General features: G+C 42.5%; 1 protein-coding gene across 10 annotated transcripts in view; it reads left to right on the forward strand.

Annotated features, from left to right (window-relative positions):
• The window catches only part of TNIK (TRAF2 and NCK interacting kinase), a 342,780-nt gene that overhangs the window by 54,106 nt on the left and 271,399 nt on the right, over positions 1 to 17,275 (forward strand). For all 10 annotated transcript variants that reach the window (XM_077290529.1, XM_077290531.1, XM_077290534.1 and 7 more), the window contains exon 2: positions 3,639 to 3,704. In XM_077290529.1, the coding sequence (XP_077146644.1) occupies positions 3,639 to 3,704 (66 nt within the window). The remainder of the gene's footprint in view (positions 1 to 3,638; positions 3,705 to 17,275) is intronic.

Raw genomic sequence — 17,275 nt, forward strand, 5'->3', positions numbered from 1 at the left:
GGCGCTGGGGAAGGGCTCTGGCTAAAGTTAGCATTGCCTAATGAATTGCTCCTTGTGGGCCACAAGCTGGGGCTGTGTGAAATATCAGATAACTAATGAGATTTTAAAAGAATGAAAAATGTATACTGATTAAGAAAGTAAACATGGAAGATGCTGTCGAGCCCCTCCACGGAGGCTTTATTTTCCTGGCAGCTTAGAAATAACTTGGCTTGTTCATTGAAGGTATAATAAAAAGGAATCAATCATAATCCTAATAATTAGCCATGATCTGCCTAATTATGGGCAATATAAAAACATATGATTTTACTTAAAATTTTCTGGGGTTCAAATTCGACTTTGATTATTTATTTATATAGCACCATTGATACCATGGTGCTGTACATGAGAAGGGGTTACATACAAATTACAGAGATCGCAGTGAGCAAACTAACAATGACAGACTGATAAAGAGGGGCGAGGACCCTCCATTCTACAGGGTGGTGGGGAAGGAGACAGTAGGAGCACATTCCAAGTCTCTGATTCCCCCCCCCCCCCCCTTAAAAGAAAAAAAAAAAAAGTTTAGTCCTTGCATGTCCTGTAAGGTTTGTTTAATAAGACTTTCATATCTGGGCTGCATTTTCTTTTTCTTAGGTGACCACTTGTAGTGCGATTTTTCTTGGACTATCAGGGCTCGGTAGGAGTAATGAAACACTTCTGACAAATAAATATATATATATATATATATATATATATATATATATATATATATATATATATATATATATATATATATATATATATATATATATATATATATTAAATAATCTGGAGAGATTGTGCCACTTGGCGTATGTGTACACAACGTCTGAAAAATTTATATTTAAAAAAAAAAAAAAGGTGAACATATGCAAGTGAAGTAGTTTTGCTATGCATATGTTCTATCTATTTTCAATACTTTATAACCGCTTCAGGCTTTGAAAGCCATTAATCTGCCAAGAGGAGTGACCTGTCCATTCTTCTGGCAGCTTCTACTAGGTTTATGTATGGGACTAAATAAAAAAAAAAAAAAAAAAAGCGGTAGCAATATCAGAAAGTACACTGTTTGTATGCCTGTCTGTTAACTTATAATAAAAAAATATGTTTTTCATAATTCAGGTTGTTTGTGATATTTTAGGCTTACTAGTGCCTGTTTTATATCCGTTTTCTTCCTTTGTTCCCAATGTATGCTTTTTTTTGTGGTATATGGCACAGATCCTCGATTATTAGGCTGTGCTGGTCTGTGTTTCCCTTGCTTGTATTGTATAAGCACATACCGTGGTTGTTGTTCGCTCATCTCCCTGTGGTAACGTTTAAAGAAGTTGTCCACTATTATGACAACCCCTTCTCATACCCCATGCTTGGCCCCGACTAAATAAATAAAGCTTATACTTTCCTCCTGTGCCTACGCCGTTCCCGTGGTGTTGATGCTCACTCTTCCCGGGACTCCCATGCGATTGTTGTGACACGTGACCCCACCGCTCAATCAGTGCTGGTATCACTTTCCCCGCCTGCTGTGGAATCGAACATGAAAGAGGAAGTGAGAGAGCAGCTGAAGACCAGACTTCCTCTTTATATTCGATTTGTCCGAATGCTGGGTCAGATGTCACAACAACAGCCCTGAAACCGCGAGTGCGGACACCGCTAGAACAACGCCAGCACAGGAGGTGAGTATAGATTTTTTTTTTATGTTATCGGGGCAAAAATATGGATTAAGGAGGGGTTGTCCAAGCAGTGGACAACCCCTTTAACTTTAAGCCCACATAAGGGATGCACACAGATGAGCATTACTATCTTTGTTGGCTGGTTTCTGTAAATTTTCCATGGATTTGATCCAGTTCATTACTTATCACTAAATAAGTGATTTGTTTGGGACCTTCACTAATCGTTAGAACTTGGTACTTGTGTCCCAGATCTTCCCTTAAAAACAGGTTGGCTACCGTAAAGAGTTGAGGAGGATCGGCAGGTCTTACATTCATGAAGCCTTCTCATTCACATCTTTGGCACTCATGCAGATGTTTGTAAATGCCATTGATCTTGCATCCTGACAATCCTTTCATCTAGTGGGCACAGTCTTGTGCCCAAGGGAGAATAGTAGACACAAGCCCGCTGTTCTGGCGATCAGTGGGACCCAGGCCCACACCACTATTCAGCGGTTAGATAATGATTGCTTAGATTGGAATACCCCTTTGTTCATTTCTTAGGGATGTCTCAGACATCCAGACTACCTCAGATAAAAATTGGGCCTGTGGTCCTTGGCACACACTGTTCAGTTAGTTTATTCTACACTGCACAAGAAGTTTTGAACAACTAGTTTTAACCCATCCACGTGGCCCAATGAATTTATTATACTGACAAGCCTATCTTCAATAGACATTTGGTGGTTCTTTTAAATCTGTCTCTATATGTGCCTTATTTCAATACTGTTACAATTCCACCACTCACAGTGTCCTATGGACGATGTGAAGGACAGCTCTGCCGCCCTATGGGGTCAAGGACTTGCTGAGTGGTCAGGATTGTCAGTGATGGCTCAACGAAACAATCTGAGGCAGAGATGTGAGTATTGTGAATGAGAGCTCAGCCGTCCTATCTGGCTGGGTCTATGGGATCTCTTTCAGGTGTCATCCATTCTGGGTGATTACAGAGCTATTTGGCACTCTGACAATGGTAATACCATTTCCAGTTGTAGATTTGCTCTGGTGAGTGTGTTTGTTCTGTTCTGAGTTGTGTTCTGATTTCTGTTGCCGTTCTTGGATTTACCTTTGACCATCCGTTTGACTTACCCCTTCGTCTTGATCTGCTAAATTCCTGATACTCTGACCTCGGACTGTGAGCTGACTACAGTTGTCTTTTCCCTTTGTCTGTTACGAGCTCTCTTGGTACTTGGTACTGATTCCAGACCTCTTGACTATCCTGGCTCATGGCAAGTCAGCGCAAAGCGTTGCATGTACCTTAAATATGACTTAAAGAGAACCTATTGCCTCCAAAAAATGTTATTCCCCATGCAGATATAGAAGTAATGTTCAAGTAAGTATCATTTGAATTATGTTTGTCAGGATTTCTGGAAGCATGGTTTCAAGTAGAAAATGAAATTCTATTCTGCAGCTGCTCACTTGATCATGCGGTGTAATGGGCTTTAAGGCCTCATTCAGACGTCATACTTGCAAAAACAGATCTATGTTCACCAGGTTCTTGTCACTGTGTCAGTTTTTACCATTAGTGATTTTCATGTATGAAAAATTTGCAGACAAAATTATATATATTTTTTCCAATGCGTTTATTAAAGTAACAAAATTGTCTACCGCCGTCGTGCAGACCTTCTGGGGTAACACAGCTCACATTAAATATAATGGTTGAAAATTTATTGTAGCCTTTAGGTATTAGCAAAATATTGGTCTAATTAATGCACTTTGTGCCTGAATTTCGTCCTATGGGATGACGTGGGGTCCATGCTTGTAGAGGAGTGTATGATTCGACCACAGAGTTTAGAGCACCGTGTATCTGCGTAAATGTGGCTTGTTACAATGAGCAGTACGCCTGGGGTTGTTTAGACATTAAGCTTCTATTCTTAGCACCTGTGTATTTAAAGTGCTTTCTTCAACTTCTTTTTATGTTTTCCTTAGGATCCTGCAGGAATATTTGAACTGGTAGAACTTGTTGGAAATGGAACTTATGGACAAGTTTACAAGGTGAGATACCTCTGCGAATACTTTGAAGATGATCTAAAAAAAAATATACCCTCGAAAGAATGATGATTGTGGTGTTAAGTTTGCTTTTTCCTAAAACATTTTGCTAAATTTATTGAAAAAAAATAAATAATGACATTTAGTAATTTCAGATGCTGAAAACTGAGAAAAGAGGAATTGAATAGAGTTTAAGGTGAAGGTTCAAATTTAATTATCTTTACCTCATTCTTACAATGTCATCCTTGGAGGCTTGTGACCTGGAACATTCGTTAATCGCTAGAATGATGGGGTTGTGATGCTTTTTAATGTGCCACTTAGATTAGATAGCAACTGTTCCGCTTGTGCCTCCTTTCCTCAACACGCATGCAGTTTGGCTAAGAATGCATGTGTTCTCATTATAGAGAGGGGAGTGAGCCGCTGCCAGACATTGCTAACCTTGGCTTATCTTCTGTGAGCACAAAAGGATCCGGGATATAGAAATCTAACATACCTGGCTGGTCTTTCGTCCAACATCAGGGGAGTGTCCAGACATCTCGTACACATTAGACTGTTGACTGGTTCCTCTTCAGGTTCGGGCCGACTTTAATTAGTAATTGGATTTCCATCATTTACGTCAGCGACACTCGAATGTTCCTTAAAAGCCATTTCTTACCTTATCTCAAGAGAGATGATAAATATCTCATCGATAGGGTCTCAACAGTGGGGCCAAGTATTACAAGAATGGGTGTCCTTATCTCCGGTTTCTCCTCACTGTAGTCAAAATCGAATGGCACAGCCTGGCTACAGATGGCCACAGCAGCTTCTTTCATGTCAGTGGAGCTGGCGGAAAGAGCAGAGTGCTGTACTCTGTTACCACTGTCAGTCCCATAGACAACGTTATTGAAAATGGTCCATATCTTATTCTCATTTGCACATGGAAACTCGAGAAGAAATTGAATGAAACTAAAAGGGAGGAGACAGAGAGTAGATATTAGAAAAAACTTTTTGACAGTGAGGGTGATCAATGAGTGGAACAGACTGCCACGAGAGGTGGTGAGTTCTCATTCAATGGAAGTCTTCAAACAGAGGCTGGACAGACATCTGTCTGGGATGGTTTAGTGAATCCTGCATTGAGCACGGGATTGGACCGGATGACCCAGGAGGTCCCTTCCAACTCTAACATTCTATGATTCTAAAGTAATACCACACAATTGTTGGATTTGGTTGCTCTTTACTGGCTGCCTCACCAAATCTGAGGTACCTTTCTAGTAACTGAAAATATATAATTTTATTTTGGATCATATAAAGACTTGGCTGAGCAGTTTACAGAATAAAGTTGTTAACAATAGAGCTGGAAAGACTTGGCGTGTGTTATGTGCAGAACAAAGGGCCGTGACATTAGAACCCGCTCTCGCACTTTTATTTAAAGGCTGCACAGATTGCAGTTGGTATACAATGGATTTTCTTGTTATTTCAGCATGGGTTTCACAGCAGTCCCTTGTGCTCCATGAGTAAAGGGATGCTAATATTCCAGTGACACGTGGCCTATATTGTTCTTTCCATTACAACTGGAACATAAATTCTTTTGAAACATTTTTTTTTAATGCAAATGACCATTTATTAACACTTCATAGTTACAATTCAGTAGTCCCTTCATCTAAAGATTTCTTTACTAAGAGTCCAAATTGATTAAATAGTTGGGCAAAATTAGTAAGGAACCAAATCCAATAAAGTTTTTATGAAGGTGGAATAGTGCAGTTATTATTCTGGCCTGTTAGTAGCTAGTGCCTGGCATAATGGAGCAGGATCATCGTAACTGATGAGGAATATGGTCTTCAGTTTGGTCATTGCTATTGGACTCTTGTCTGGTTTCATTCACCAGGGGCAGCAGCATTTATCCTGGAACGTGAAAAAGTTATGATTTTCATCTTTTATAATATTTTGATAATGTGTGATATCTAAATTCCTTCCCTGAAGCTAAAGAAGGAATAAATCCTGCTCCTTTCTGCTGTTTGCCACATACTGAATATCACAGTGACCTTGGGTACATTATCTAATGGCTGACATGAGGCAGAATTCAGAGCTGTAGTTTTCAGTCTTCCTACATCAATGGTTTGATCACTAGCACAGACTATCCCAACTACCACCAGAAATCAGACCAGTTCCGATGAGTCACATTTTACCAAAGAAGAGGAGTGATGGCTTCCTGGGTCATACCAAGTGCAGCTGATAATTGCCCTATACAATTTACCTCGTCATACTGACTGTCTCGGCCTGCAAAATCTTTGGTTTTGTCTTGAGTGGAGTGTCGTGATCTGGACGTGACTCTAAACCCAACCAGCAGCATTGGGTGTTTGTTTGTTCCGTACTTCCCAGGTGTATTTTAGAGCATATCTTTTCTTCTTTTCTCTCTGGCAAAGTTCCATAAGATTCATTTTTCGGCCTCCTTGCTGTTTACCTTTTCAAAAAGCCAATTGGGTGGGCTATCCGTAATTTGGTTTTCCAGTACAATCTTTATGCTGAAGGCACCCACTATAGGTATACTCTAGGGACATTTCTGCTGCTCTCTTAACCCCTTAGTGACAAAGTCAAATTTTTAAAATCTGATCAGTGTCACTTTATATGGTAATAACTCTGGATCACTTCAACAAATCCCAGTAATTTTGAGACCGTTTTTTCGTGACACATTATACTTTATGTTAATGGTCAATTTTAGGTCAATATGTTTTGTGTTTACTTATAAAAAATATCAGAAACTTAAGAAAAATATTAAAAAATTAGCAATTTTCAAACTTTGAATGATTATCCCTTTAATCCAGATAGTCATAACACACTGTCTGTATTTTATTAATACTTTGTATTTGTTTTTTATTTATCGTTTCTGTCTGGTGGAATCCCCATTAGGAAATGTGCTCCACTATTGTTAATGCCATCCAGTGCACATCTTGCCACATGTATGCAATCCTTGATCAGCCGGTCGAGGGTGCATACTGCTGTGCGAGATGTGAGCACGTTGTGCATTTAGAAGCCCAGATTCTGAATCTAAATGTGCAGCTGGCAACACTGAGATCCATTGACAATATGGAAAGGAGTCTTCTGCTCACTGAGCAGACGCTCAATAGGATAGATGAGGGGGGGGGGGGGTGGTAGGATGGAGCTGCAGGACAGTGGAGCAGCAAGCTGGGTGACACTTAGAAAGCGGGGTAGAGGGAAGAGTGCCAGGGAGGCTAGTCCTGATCTGGCACACCCCAATAAGTTTGCTAAGTTGGCAGATGAGGGGGGTGCCAGTACAGGGGTAGCACTGCTGCAGCCAGGCATGTCCTATGAAAGCTGGAGGTGTGACTGCTACAGTGAGGGAAATAGGAGAGCAGTGCAGGTGCTGGTAGTGGGGGATTCAATTATTAGGGGAACAGATAGGGCAATCTGTCACAAAGACAGGGATCGTCGAACGGTGTGCTGCCTACCTGGCGCTCGAGTCCGACACATCGCTGATCGGGTGGACAGATTACTGGGAGGGGCTGGTGAGGACCCAGCGGTCATGGTGCACATTGGCACAAATGACAAAATTAGAGGTAGGTGGAAGGTCCTTAAAGTTGATTTCAGGGAATTAGGCTGCAAGCTGAAAGCAAGGACCTCCAAGGTGGCATTTTCCGAAATACTGCCTGTACCACGTGCCACGCCAGAGAGGCAACGGGAGATTAGGGAGGTTAATTAGTGGCTCAAGAATTGGTGTAGGAAGGAGGGGTTTGGGTTCCTGCAGAACTGGGCCGACTTCTCAGTTGGCTACAGGCTCTACGCTAGGGACGGGCTGCACCTCAATGGGGAAGGGGCAGCTGTGCTGGGGGAGAAAATGGTTAGAAGGTTGGAGGAGTGTTTAAACTAGAGATTGGGGGGAGGGTATTCATTTTATAGGAGGGGAAGATGGTGCAGATAGAGACCTGGGCACAAATAAGGAAGTTGGGGGTGGCGGTGGCATGGGGGGTGGGGTTAGAACAATTAATAATTTAAGAAAGAAGAGAGGTACGGAGAGATACATAAAATGCATGTATACTAATGCCAGAAGCCTCAGCAACAAAATGGATGAATTAGAATTAATGTTGTTGGAGCATAATTATGACATGGTGGGGATATCTGAGACGTGGCTGGATGAGAGCCATGACTGGGCTGTTGACTTGCAGGGCTATAGTCTGTTCAGAAATGACCGTACAGATAAGCGAGGGGGAGGGGTGTGTCTATATGTAAAATCTTCCTTAAAACCCATCCGGCGTGATAATATAGGTGAATCTAATGAGAATGTAGAGTCCCTGTGGGTGGAGATAAGGGGAGGGGGAAAAAATAATAAATTACTGATAGGGATTTGTTATAAATCTCCAAAAATAATGTAAGCAATGGAGAATATCCTCGTAAAGCAAATAGATGAAGCTGCGACTCAAGGAGAAGTCATTATTATGGGGGACTTCAACTACCCTGAAATAGATTGGGGAACAGAAACCTGCAGTTCTAGCAAAGGTAATCGGTTTTTGACAACGATGAGAGACAATTACCTTTCACAACTGGTTCAGGACCCAACAAGGAGGGGGGCACTGCTAGACCTAATATTAACCAACAGGCCAGACCGCATATGAAATATAAGGGTTGGGGGTCACTTGGGGAATAGTTCACCCATTATAGCTTATGACCCATGCACATCTCCAAGTTTGGTCCCATTTGCAGACCAAACATGCATATCAATGAATGGGTCCATGATGCGACCATTGTTGTTGCATTCACGAACTCGCTGTTAAAAATACAGACTTGTGAATTAGACTCAAAACTTCTCCTGTGCTGTACACTTTTTGTAGAATTTTCTGCAAACAACTATATACCTTTAAAAATGTAGTTATTTAAGGCGGGCTGTCACATAACATAGTCCATGGTTCATCCACTGCCTGATCAGAAATATTTCACTCCGTCCGGTCCCCAACTAGCTCCTCCTGTCACATCACCTTGCACTTTATTTCTTTTGTTACCCTCTCACCCCCATTCCGTCTACAGGGTCAGGCTCTCACCGTTTCACTCATTGTTTGGATAACTTGGTCTTCACATGCGTCTATAAAAATAAAAACAAAGAAAGCAGATACCCTGCATTAAGGGTTATTAAGCACCCTATATTGTTTTCATGCTCTATTGCTGTATATTTACTGCAGGGTATTTGCTTTTTATGTTTTTATCTTGTTTTGTCTGTTTAGTGGCCAGTGTGAACATGCCCTTACACACTGCATGCACACCGGCTTATATGCCATTTCGTCTCCTCAGGTGTTTTTGTTATGGTTCAGCATAAGTTTACCATGTTTTCTCTCGCTATATCTTATGCAGTATATCCAGATTTATCAACTGTACATTGTATATTCTAGTACACTCTATTGACGGCCTTGATAGACGTTGAGTTGGTGCTTTGTTTGCTGCAGTCCTGGGTCTTTGCTCCCTGACAGAGATGGTCTTGTTTGGTACATGCAGGCTGACTGTCCTGCTTTAATGGGAACCTGAATGGAGGCGCACAAGAATTGGCATTATACGTGTGGCATCAAGTTTGATATGATATTGAATACATATGTAAATAAAATAATATAATTCCACACCATGTGTTGCACAGAACAGCAATGGTGAAGAAAACGGTCAGTATAGTAACAATTAGGAAACGGACAAAAAATAGACTGACCGTTAAAGCCCATTATAGTGAGAAATGTACTAAAATATAAATAACCATGATTATTGATCGAGAAGGCAATAATAAGAATTAGAAAAATACAAGGCCGCACAGCCAGAGTTTGTAAAAAAAAAAAAAATAGTATATTACATAATGTGGTACCATACCAGTAAATGTATCACTCCACACATGATGGGAAATAAATAATTATGAATATGGGATGTATCACTAATAATAAAGTGCCCAAGGTTTTACCCTGGTTACCATTGTAAAAGTAAAAAAAAAAAACACTACATACTCACATTCTGATGTCTGTCACGTCCCCCGCCGGCGTCCACCGGCGTGCACTGAATGTGTCAGCGCCGGCAGTAAAGGTACCGTTACACTAAGCGACGCTCCAGCGATATAGACAACGATCCGACCTAAACTAGATCGCTGCAGCGTCACTGTTAGGTCGCTGTAGAGACGTCAAACACAGCAGCTCCAGAACGATGCAGGAGCGATCCAGTGACGTAAGGGCGACTCGCTTATCGTGCGCGCTCCATGTAAAAACATTGCTGACATCGTTGCTTTTGCTGTCAAACATGACGATACACGCCGATCTAGCAACCAAATAAAGTTCCAGACTTCTAGCTCCGACCAGCGATATAACAGCGGGATCCAGATTGCTGCTGCGTGTCAAACACAACGAGATCGCTATCCAGGACGCTGCAACGTCATGGATCGTTGTCGTTCTCGTTGGAAAGTTGTTTAGTGTGAAGGTACCTTAACAGCGGTGAGATCACCGCTGTGCTCTGCTTTACGGCCGGCACTGACACAGTCAGTGCAGTGAAGCTCTCGGCAGCAGCACGTGCATTAGCAGCGCTCCTGCCGAAAGCAGTTTTAACCCTGTGGACGCCGGGGGACGTGACAGACATCAGAATGTGAGTATGTACTGTTTTTTTTTTTTAACTTTTACAATGGTAACCAGGGTAAATATCGGGTTACTAAGCGCGGCCCTGCGCTTAGTAACCCGATATTTACCCTGGTTACAAGTGAACACATCGCTGGATCGGCGTCACACACGCCGATCCAGCGATGACAGCGGGTGATCAGCGACCAAAAAATGGTCCTGATCATTCCCCAACGACCAACGATCTCCCAGCAGGGGCCTGATCGTTGGTCGCTGTCACACATAACGAGATCGTTAGCGGGATCGTTGCTACGTCACCAAAAGCGTGACGTTGCAACGATATCGTTAACGATATTGTTATGTGTGACTCAGCCTTAAGGTGACAGAGCAGGATTATTGGAAGATAGTGGGGGCTGTACTTACTGCAATGTGAGACATGGCTTAGGACTCCCTGCTGAGTGGTGTTTGAAGACGAAAGCCAATGCCAAAACGCGCGTCAGGGTGGATGACTCGCAACTAGGAATACACTGGGCTTTAATGGTCTGTCCGTTTTTTTTTTTTTGTATGGGAAACTATCCAGTCATATTGCTCACTCCATAGCCAGCATGAATCAAAGCATGGAGACGTGATTGCAGCAAGGTATATTTTTCTCTGAAACTCTCCAGCATTTCAAAGAAAAGATAATTTGGATATCCATTGCTATAAAGCAAGGCAAGTCTAGTCCGGTGTGGCCCTTAGCCAGCTTCTCTCTGCATCACTCCAAGTGATTGACAGGTCCCATGCTAGATACACACATGGTGAAGACCTGTTAATCAGGCCACTCCGGATTAGTGTCATCTCTGCCTATGGACCCTGACCTTCTCTTCAAACCTCATTTTTTCTGAAACGCTTTGGTTTTGCCGCCAGGCTTTGATTGATGCCGCCATTGGTTTGGGCGGCGTGAATAGACAGAAATGTTTGCTTTAGGTCGGTTTCACACGTCAGTGATTCCGGTACGTGAGGTGTCAGTTTCCTCATGTACCGGAGCCACTGACACACGTAGACACATTGAAATCAATGCATCTGTGCAGATGTCATTGATTTTTTGCGGACCGTGTCTCCGTGTGCCAAACCCGGAGACATGTCAGTGTTCGTGGGAGCGCACGGATTACACGGACCCATTAAAGTCAATGGGTCCGTGTAAAACACGTACTGCACAAGGACGTCCGTGTGCAGTCCGTGTGCCGTGCAGGAGACAGCGCTACAGTAAGCGCTGTCCCCCCCACATGGTGCTGAAGCCACCATTCATATCTTCTCTGCAGCAGCGTTTGCTGTAGAGAAGATATGAATAATCCTTTTTTTTTTTTTTTGGTTTCTCGTGTTTAACATAAAGCTCCATGTCCCCACCCCCCTGTGCGCCCCCCCCCCCCCGCTGTTATTAAAATACTCACCCGCCTCCCTCGCAGTGTCCTGTCCTGGCCGCAGCTTCTCCTGTATGCGGTCACGTGGGGCCGCCCATTACAGAAATGAATATGCAGCTCCACCCCTATGGGAGGTGGAGCCGCATATTCATGACTGTAATCGGCGACCCCACGTGACCGCTCATACAGTAGAAGCTGCGGCCAGGACAGGACACTGCGAGGGAGGCGGGTGAGTATTTTAATAACAGCGGGCGGGCACACAGGGGGTGGGAGGGGGGTGGGGACAGGGATCTTTATGTTAAACACGAGAAACAAAAAAATAAGGATTATTCATATCTTCTCTACAGCAAACGCTGCTGCAGAGAAGATATGAATGGCGGCTTCAGCACCACGTGGGGGGGACAGCGCTTATCTCTAGCGCTGTCTCCTGCACGGTGCGTGTGGTACCCAGTCGGCACACGGGCAGCACACGTGTGCCACACTGATGTGCCACAGAAACGCACGGGCACACGGACACGGATAATTCCGGTACCGATTTTTCCGGTACCGGAATTATCTGGACTTGTGGGACAGGCCTTACATGAATGAAACCTGCTCAGATTATTGGTAGGGTTGCCGTTTACTGGTTGGGCAGTCTAATATGTCAGAACACGGTCCTTGCAAGTTTTATCAACGTTCTTCCAAGATGATGGAAGCATTAACCCTTGCAATACTAAGCAATGTGAGTTGTTGACTGCACTGTTTTGTTTTTTTTCGTTTTTTTTTTTCCAAAAGCCTTCCTTAGGCAAGTTGAAACTGTAACATAGCTTCTTGGCACCACAACTATTTGCATTCCAATGTAGAACATGTTTGCATTAATTTCTATACAATGTTTCCACATTGCTAGGTGATCCTCCATAAAGTGTATTCAGTGTGTCAGCCACCTCTGATGTTCTGTATGGTATGAAATATGCTGGCAGACATTCAGAAGTCATCTATTCCGCTCACTGCTGAAGGATTAATGAGAAAGCAACAAGTCGTGTAGCCCGAGTAACCGAATAGATCTCATTTTTTACAAATTTGCATTTTACTTCTCTGACAACATTCATGAATGTACACACGGTTAGCATAATTGATCTTCGTAGTATATGAGCGAGTCTATATGCACCAAGGTGTATCTGCACAGGACTATCCTAACATACCACAGACACTTCAATCTCAATATTAGGAGTCTCTAGACTGAAAATTCAATCTGCCACATGTATTTGCTGTTCCTTAACTCTGGCTAAAGTATTGGCAAATACTTACTTTTTTTTTAATGAAATTCATTTTTATTTGCCATTTTGTTTTCGATCTTTCTCATGGTAGACTGATACAGTTGTCATGCCACCTATCCATCCACCATTGGTCTGGTACTTTATATGTCAAAAGGTTATTACCATTTTTAGCAAGGGTTTTCCACTTGTTGCCTTGTAAGTTCCACGCAATAAACTATTGGAACAATTTCTGGGGGTCAGGGGGGTTGTCACTTCCCTTCTTCCATATATACATGAGGTAAAGATTGCTCCTGGCAAAAGATCAATCCAGACATGGAGATTTGTGATTTACACAGTTCTAATTGTTATCATATTGTTGAATTTCTCTTTTTCCAAGCAAATTGATAATTTATAATATGCTGCCCTAAATTAAATGGAACCCTCTCAGCTGGTTCATGCTGCCCGAACCACAGGCGGCAAGCATCAGATGGCGGCTGTGCTGTTACCGCCGTGCATGTTTTTGCTTCAACATTTCCGAAAAAACATACGTAAAATAGCTGGCTGGGTAGTATGTGTTACTGGTCTCCAGTCTACTCTCCTCGCTCCACAAGACTGCCCGGTCCCTCATTCTGTGTATGGTATAGAAGAGGGAGATACTTGTCGGGCATGGGACGCAGGGTGGAGAGAAGTCACCATAGACCTCATGCGAGGCACATAGTCCCGTATAGCTTTTCAGAGCCGGTTTTCTCTGAAACACCCCGCCATTCCAGACTACAACATACATGACTGCAGTAACGCAGCCGGGATCTGATTCGTGCTACCTATGATTTTGCAGCATGAAACTACACAACCCTACTGCTGTACAGGTCTGGTGTAGTGCCTGGCAAAATTCTAGCGAGAAATGTGGAACATCAGAGGAAACATCACTGATCATGAATCTGAGCGAGGTAGAAGAAAAGGGAAGCAATAGACACACAGGCACAATTGTAATGTCGTCCCGGATTGCAATACTTATGTATGATGGATCTGCTGGGCTTACAAAAACCAAGCAAAATGAGCCACCTGGAAGAAGCCATATTGCCAGGATGGAAAATTACTTCTGGCATGACTACAGTACACACAGACCTTATGTAGGTAGAGGTTATTTTTTGTGCGTAGCTATCAAAACTCGTATAAGTGATATTCCATAGATATCTCATATTTTTATTGCTTAGTAAAACGGAATCCCCACGGTGATGACTGACTGGAGTGGAGTTGGGAATAGATTTTTAAGCTAACTAAAGGGCTAGATATTTATGGCATATCTGCAGAATATGGTAGACGTAGGCCCCACCTCTGCAACCTGCACCTAGAATGGTGGCTTCAGTTGCACAATTTATGATTACTATGAATGAAAAAGTGGCATTGCGCGGGCAACTCTATCAAATCCCTTCTGTGGAAATTCAGGAATTAACGGAACATGATCGCTAGGTTAATGCCCATGCCACAAGGTGCTGTACAGCGCCCTGTAAGAACAGATAGCATATCCCTGGCATCCCACTCTCCGTGTCACAAATTTGATGAAGATTCCATGAATCAAACAAATAATGTGTTGTCATGATCAAGATACCAATTTTCAAAATGAATGCACCAGCTGTACCTTAAAAAATAAAAGCTTCTTCACTAGTTATGAGCAAATACAGGTCCTTCTCAAAAAATTAGCATATAGTGTTAAATTTCATTATTTACCATAATGTAATGATTACAATTAAACTTTCATATATTATAGATTCATTATCCACCAACTGAAATTTGTCAGGTCTTTTATTGTTTTAATACTGATGATTTTGGCATACAACTCCTGATAACCCAAAAAACCTGTCTCAATAAATTAGCATATTTCACCCGTCCAATCAAATAAAAGTGTTTTTTAATAACAAACAAAAAAACCATCAAATAATAATGTTCAGTTATGCACTCAATACTTGGTCGGGAATCCTTTGGCAGAAATGACTGCTTCAATGCGGCGTGGCATGGAGGCAATCAGCCTGTGACACTGCTGAGATGTTATGGAGGCCCAGGATGCTTCAATAGCGGCCTTAAGCTCATCCAGAGTGTTGGGTCTTGCGTCTCTCAACTTTCTCTTCACAATATCCCACAGATTCTCTATGGGGTTCAGGTCAGGAGAGTTGGCAGGCCAATTGAGCACAGTAATACCATGGTCAGTAAACCATTTACCAGTGGTTTTGGCACTGTGAGCAGGTGCCAGGAAGCATGAAGTGCTCCAAAATCTCCTGATAGCTAGCTGCATTGACCCTGCCCTTGATGAAACACAGTGGACCAACACCAGCAGCTGACATGGCACCCCACACCACTGACTGTGGGTACTTGACACTGGACTTCAGGCATTTTGGCATTTCCTTCTCCCCAGTCTTCCTCCAGACTCTGGCACCTTGATTTCCGAATGACATGCAAAATTTGCTTTCATCAGAAAAAAGTACTTGGGACCACTTAGCAACAGTCCAGTGCTGCTTCTCTGTAGCCCAGGTCAGGCGCTTCTGCCGCTGTTTATGGTTCAAAAGTGGCTTTACCTGGGGAATGCGGCACCTGTAGCCCATTTCCTGCACACGCCTGTGCACGGTGGCTCTGGATGTTTCCACACCAGACTCAGTCCACTGCTTCCTCAGGTTCCCCAAGGTCTGGAATCGGTCCTTCTCCACAATCTTCCTCAGGGTCCGGTCACCTCTTCTCGTTGTACAGCGTTTTCTGCCACATTGTTTCCTTCCAACAGACTTACCATTGAGGTGCCTTGATACAGCACTCTGGGAACAGCCTATTTGTTGAGAAATTTCTTTCTGGGTCTTACCCTCTTGCTTGAGGGTGTCAATGATGGCCTTCTTGACATCTGTCAGGTCGCTAGTCTTACCCATGATGGGGGTTTTGAGTAATGAACCAGGCAGGGAGTTTTTAAAAGCCTCAGGTATCTTTTGCATGTGTTTAGAGTTAATTAGTTGATTCAGAAGATTAGGGTAATAGGTCATTTAGAGAACCTTTTCTTGATATGCTAATTTATTGAGACAGGTTTTTTGGGTTATCAGGAGTTGTAGGCCAAAATCATCAGTATTAAAACAATAAAAGACCTGACAAATTTCAGTTGGTGGATAATGAATTTATAATATATGAAAGTTTAATTGTAATCATTACATTATGGTAAATAATGAAATTTAACACTATATGCTAATTTTTTGAGAAGGACCTGTATACTCGTTACTTGAGATTTCTCGAACATGCTCGGGGGTCCTTCGAGTATTTTTTAGTGCTCGGAGATTGTTTTCTTCGCCTCAGCTGAATGATTTACAGCTATTAGCCAGACTAAGTACATGTGGGGGTTGCCTGGTTGCTAGGGAATCCCCACATGTAATCAAGCTGGCTAGTAGCTGTAAATCATCCAGCTGCGGCGATGAAAACGAAATCTCCGAGCACTAAAAAATACTTGGAGGACACCCAAGCGTGCTCGGGAAATCTCAAGTAACGAGTATATTCGCTCATCACTATTCTTCACCACTACTTTACGTTCTGATTGTGCAGTGAACATTTCGCCGTTAATTGCGATTCTACTCCCGTCTTGCATGCACCTCCGGTGAAAATCGTGTGTGATATTCTATTAGAACTCCCATAGCACCGAATGGCCAGGAGCTCCCATTCTAGAGATCGGTGTGGGTCATAGTGCTGGGACTTTTATCTGTCAGACATTAATTTTCTGTACTGAAGATATTATTTCCCCCTTTGATCTATTTTTTTTCTTTGCAATGTGACCCTAGCATTATATTTTGGGCTGTATATGCAATAAAAGTGGTGGCGCAAAACAAGGTTCATGTAGATCTAGAAAAAACTACTGTAGCATATTTGGCTCACGTATTGAATTAATAATGTCTGCTAATGTTTACCAGAATGAGAGGGCAAAAACTGAGCAATGTGTCCATTGTACTTCTGACACTTGGCTGCATGTGATGAGATGATCATGGACCATAGGCAGAAATGAAGATTTGGAGTTTGGGTTATGTGCATATCCAGCATTTTCCATTGGCCGTACATTCTGTACTTGTCATAGGCCGCGATTTGTGTATATGGGAACAATCATGGGTAAGTGTTTGGCTGTAGCTGGTTCAGGTTTTGCATAATTGTTGTATTATTCATTCATTATTCACTTTCAGTAGATGTTTAATGGGGTTTTCTGTAGTCTGCAGACTGTTGTGGTAGTAACTAGAAGAGACTGTCACTGCCATCCTAATTTCAGCAACAAGATAATAATAATAATCTTTATTTTTATATAGCGCTAACATATTCCGCAGTGCTTTACAGTTTGCACACATCATCATTGCTGTCCCCGATGGGGCCAAGAT

This window comes from Ranitomeya variabilis, chromosome 2, assembly GCF_051348905.1.
Source record: "Ranitomeya variabilis isolate aRanVar5 chromosome 2, aRanVar5.hap1, whole genome shotgun sequence".
Lineage (NCBI taxonomy): Eukaryota > Metazoa > Chordata > Amphibia > Anura > Dendrobatidae > Ranitomeya > Ranitomeya variabilis.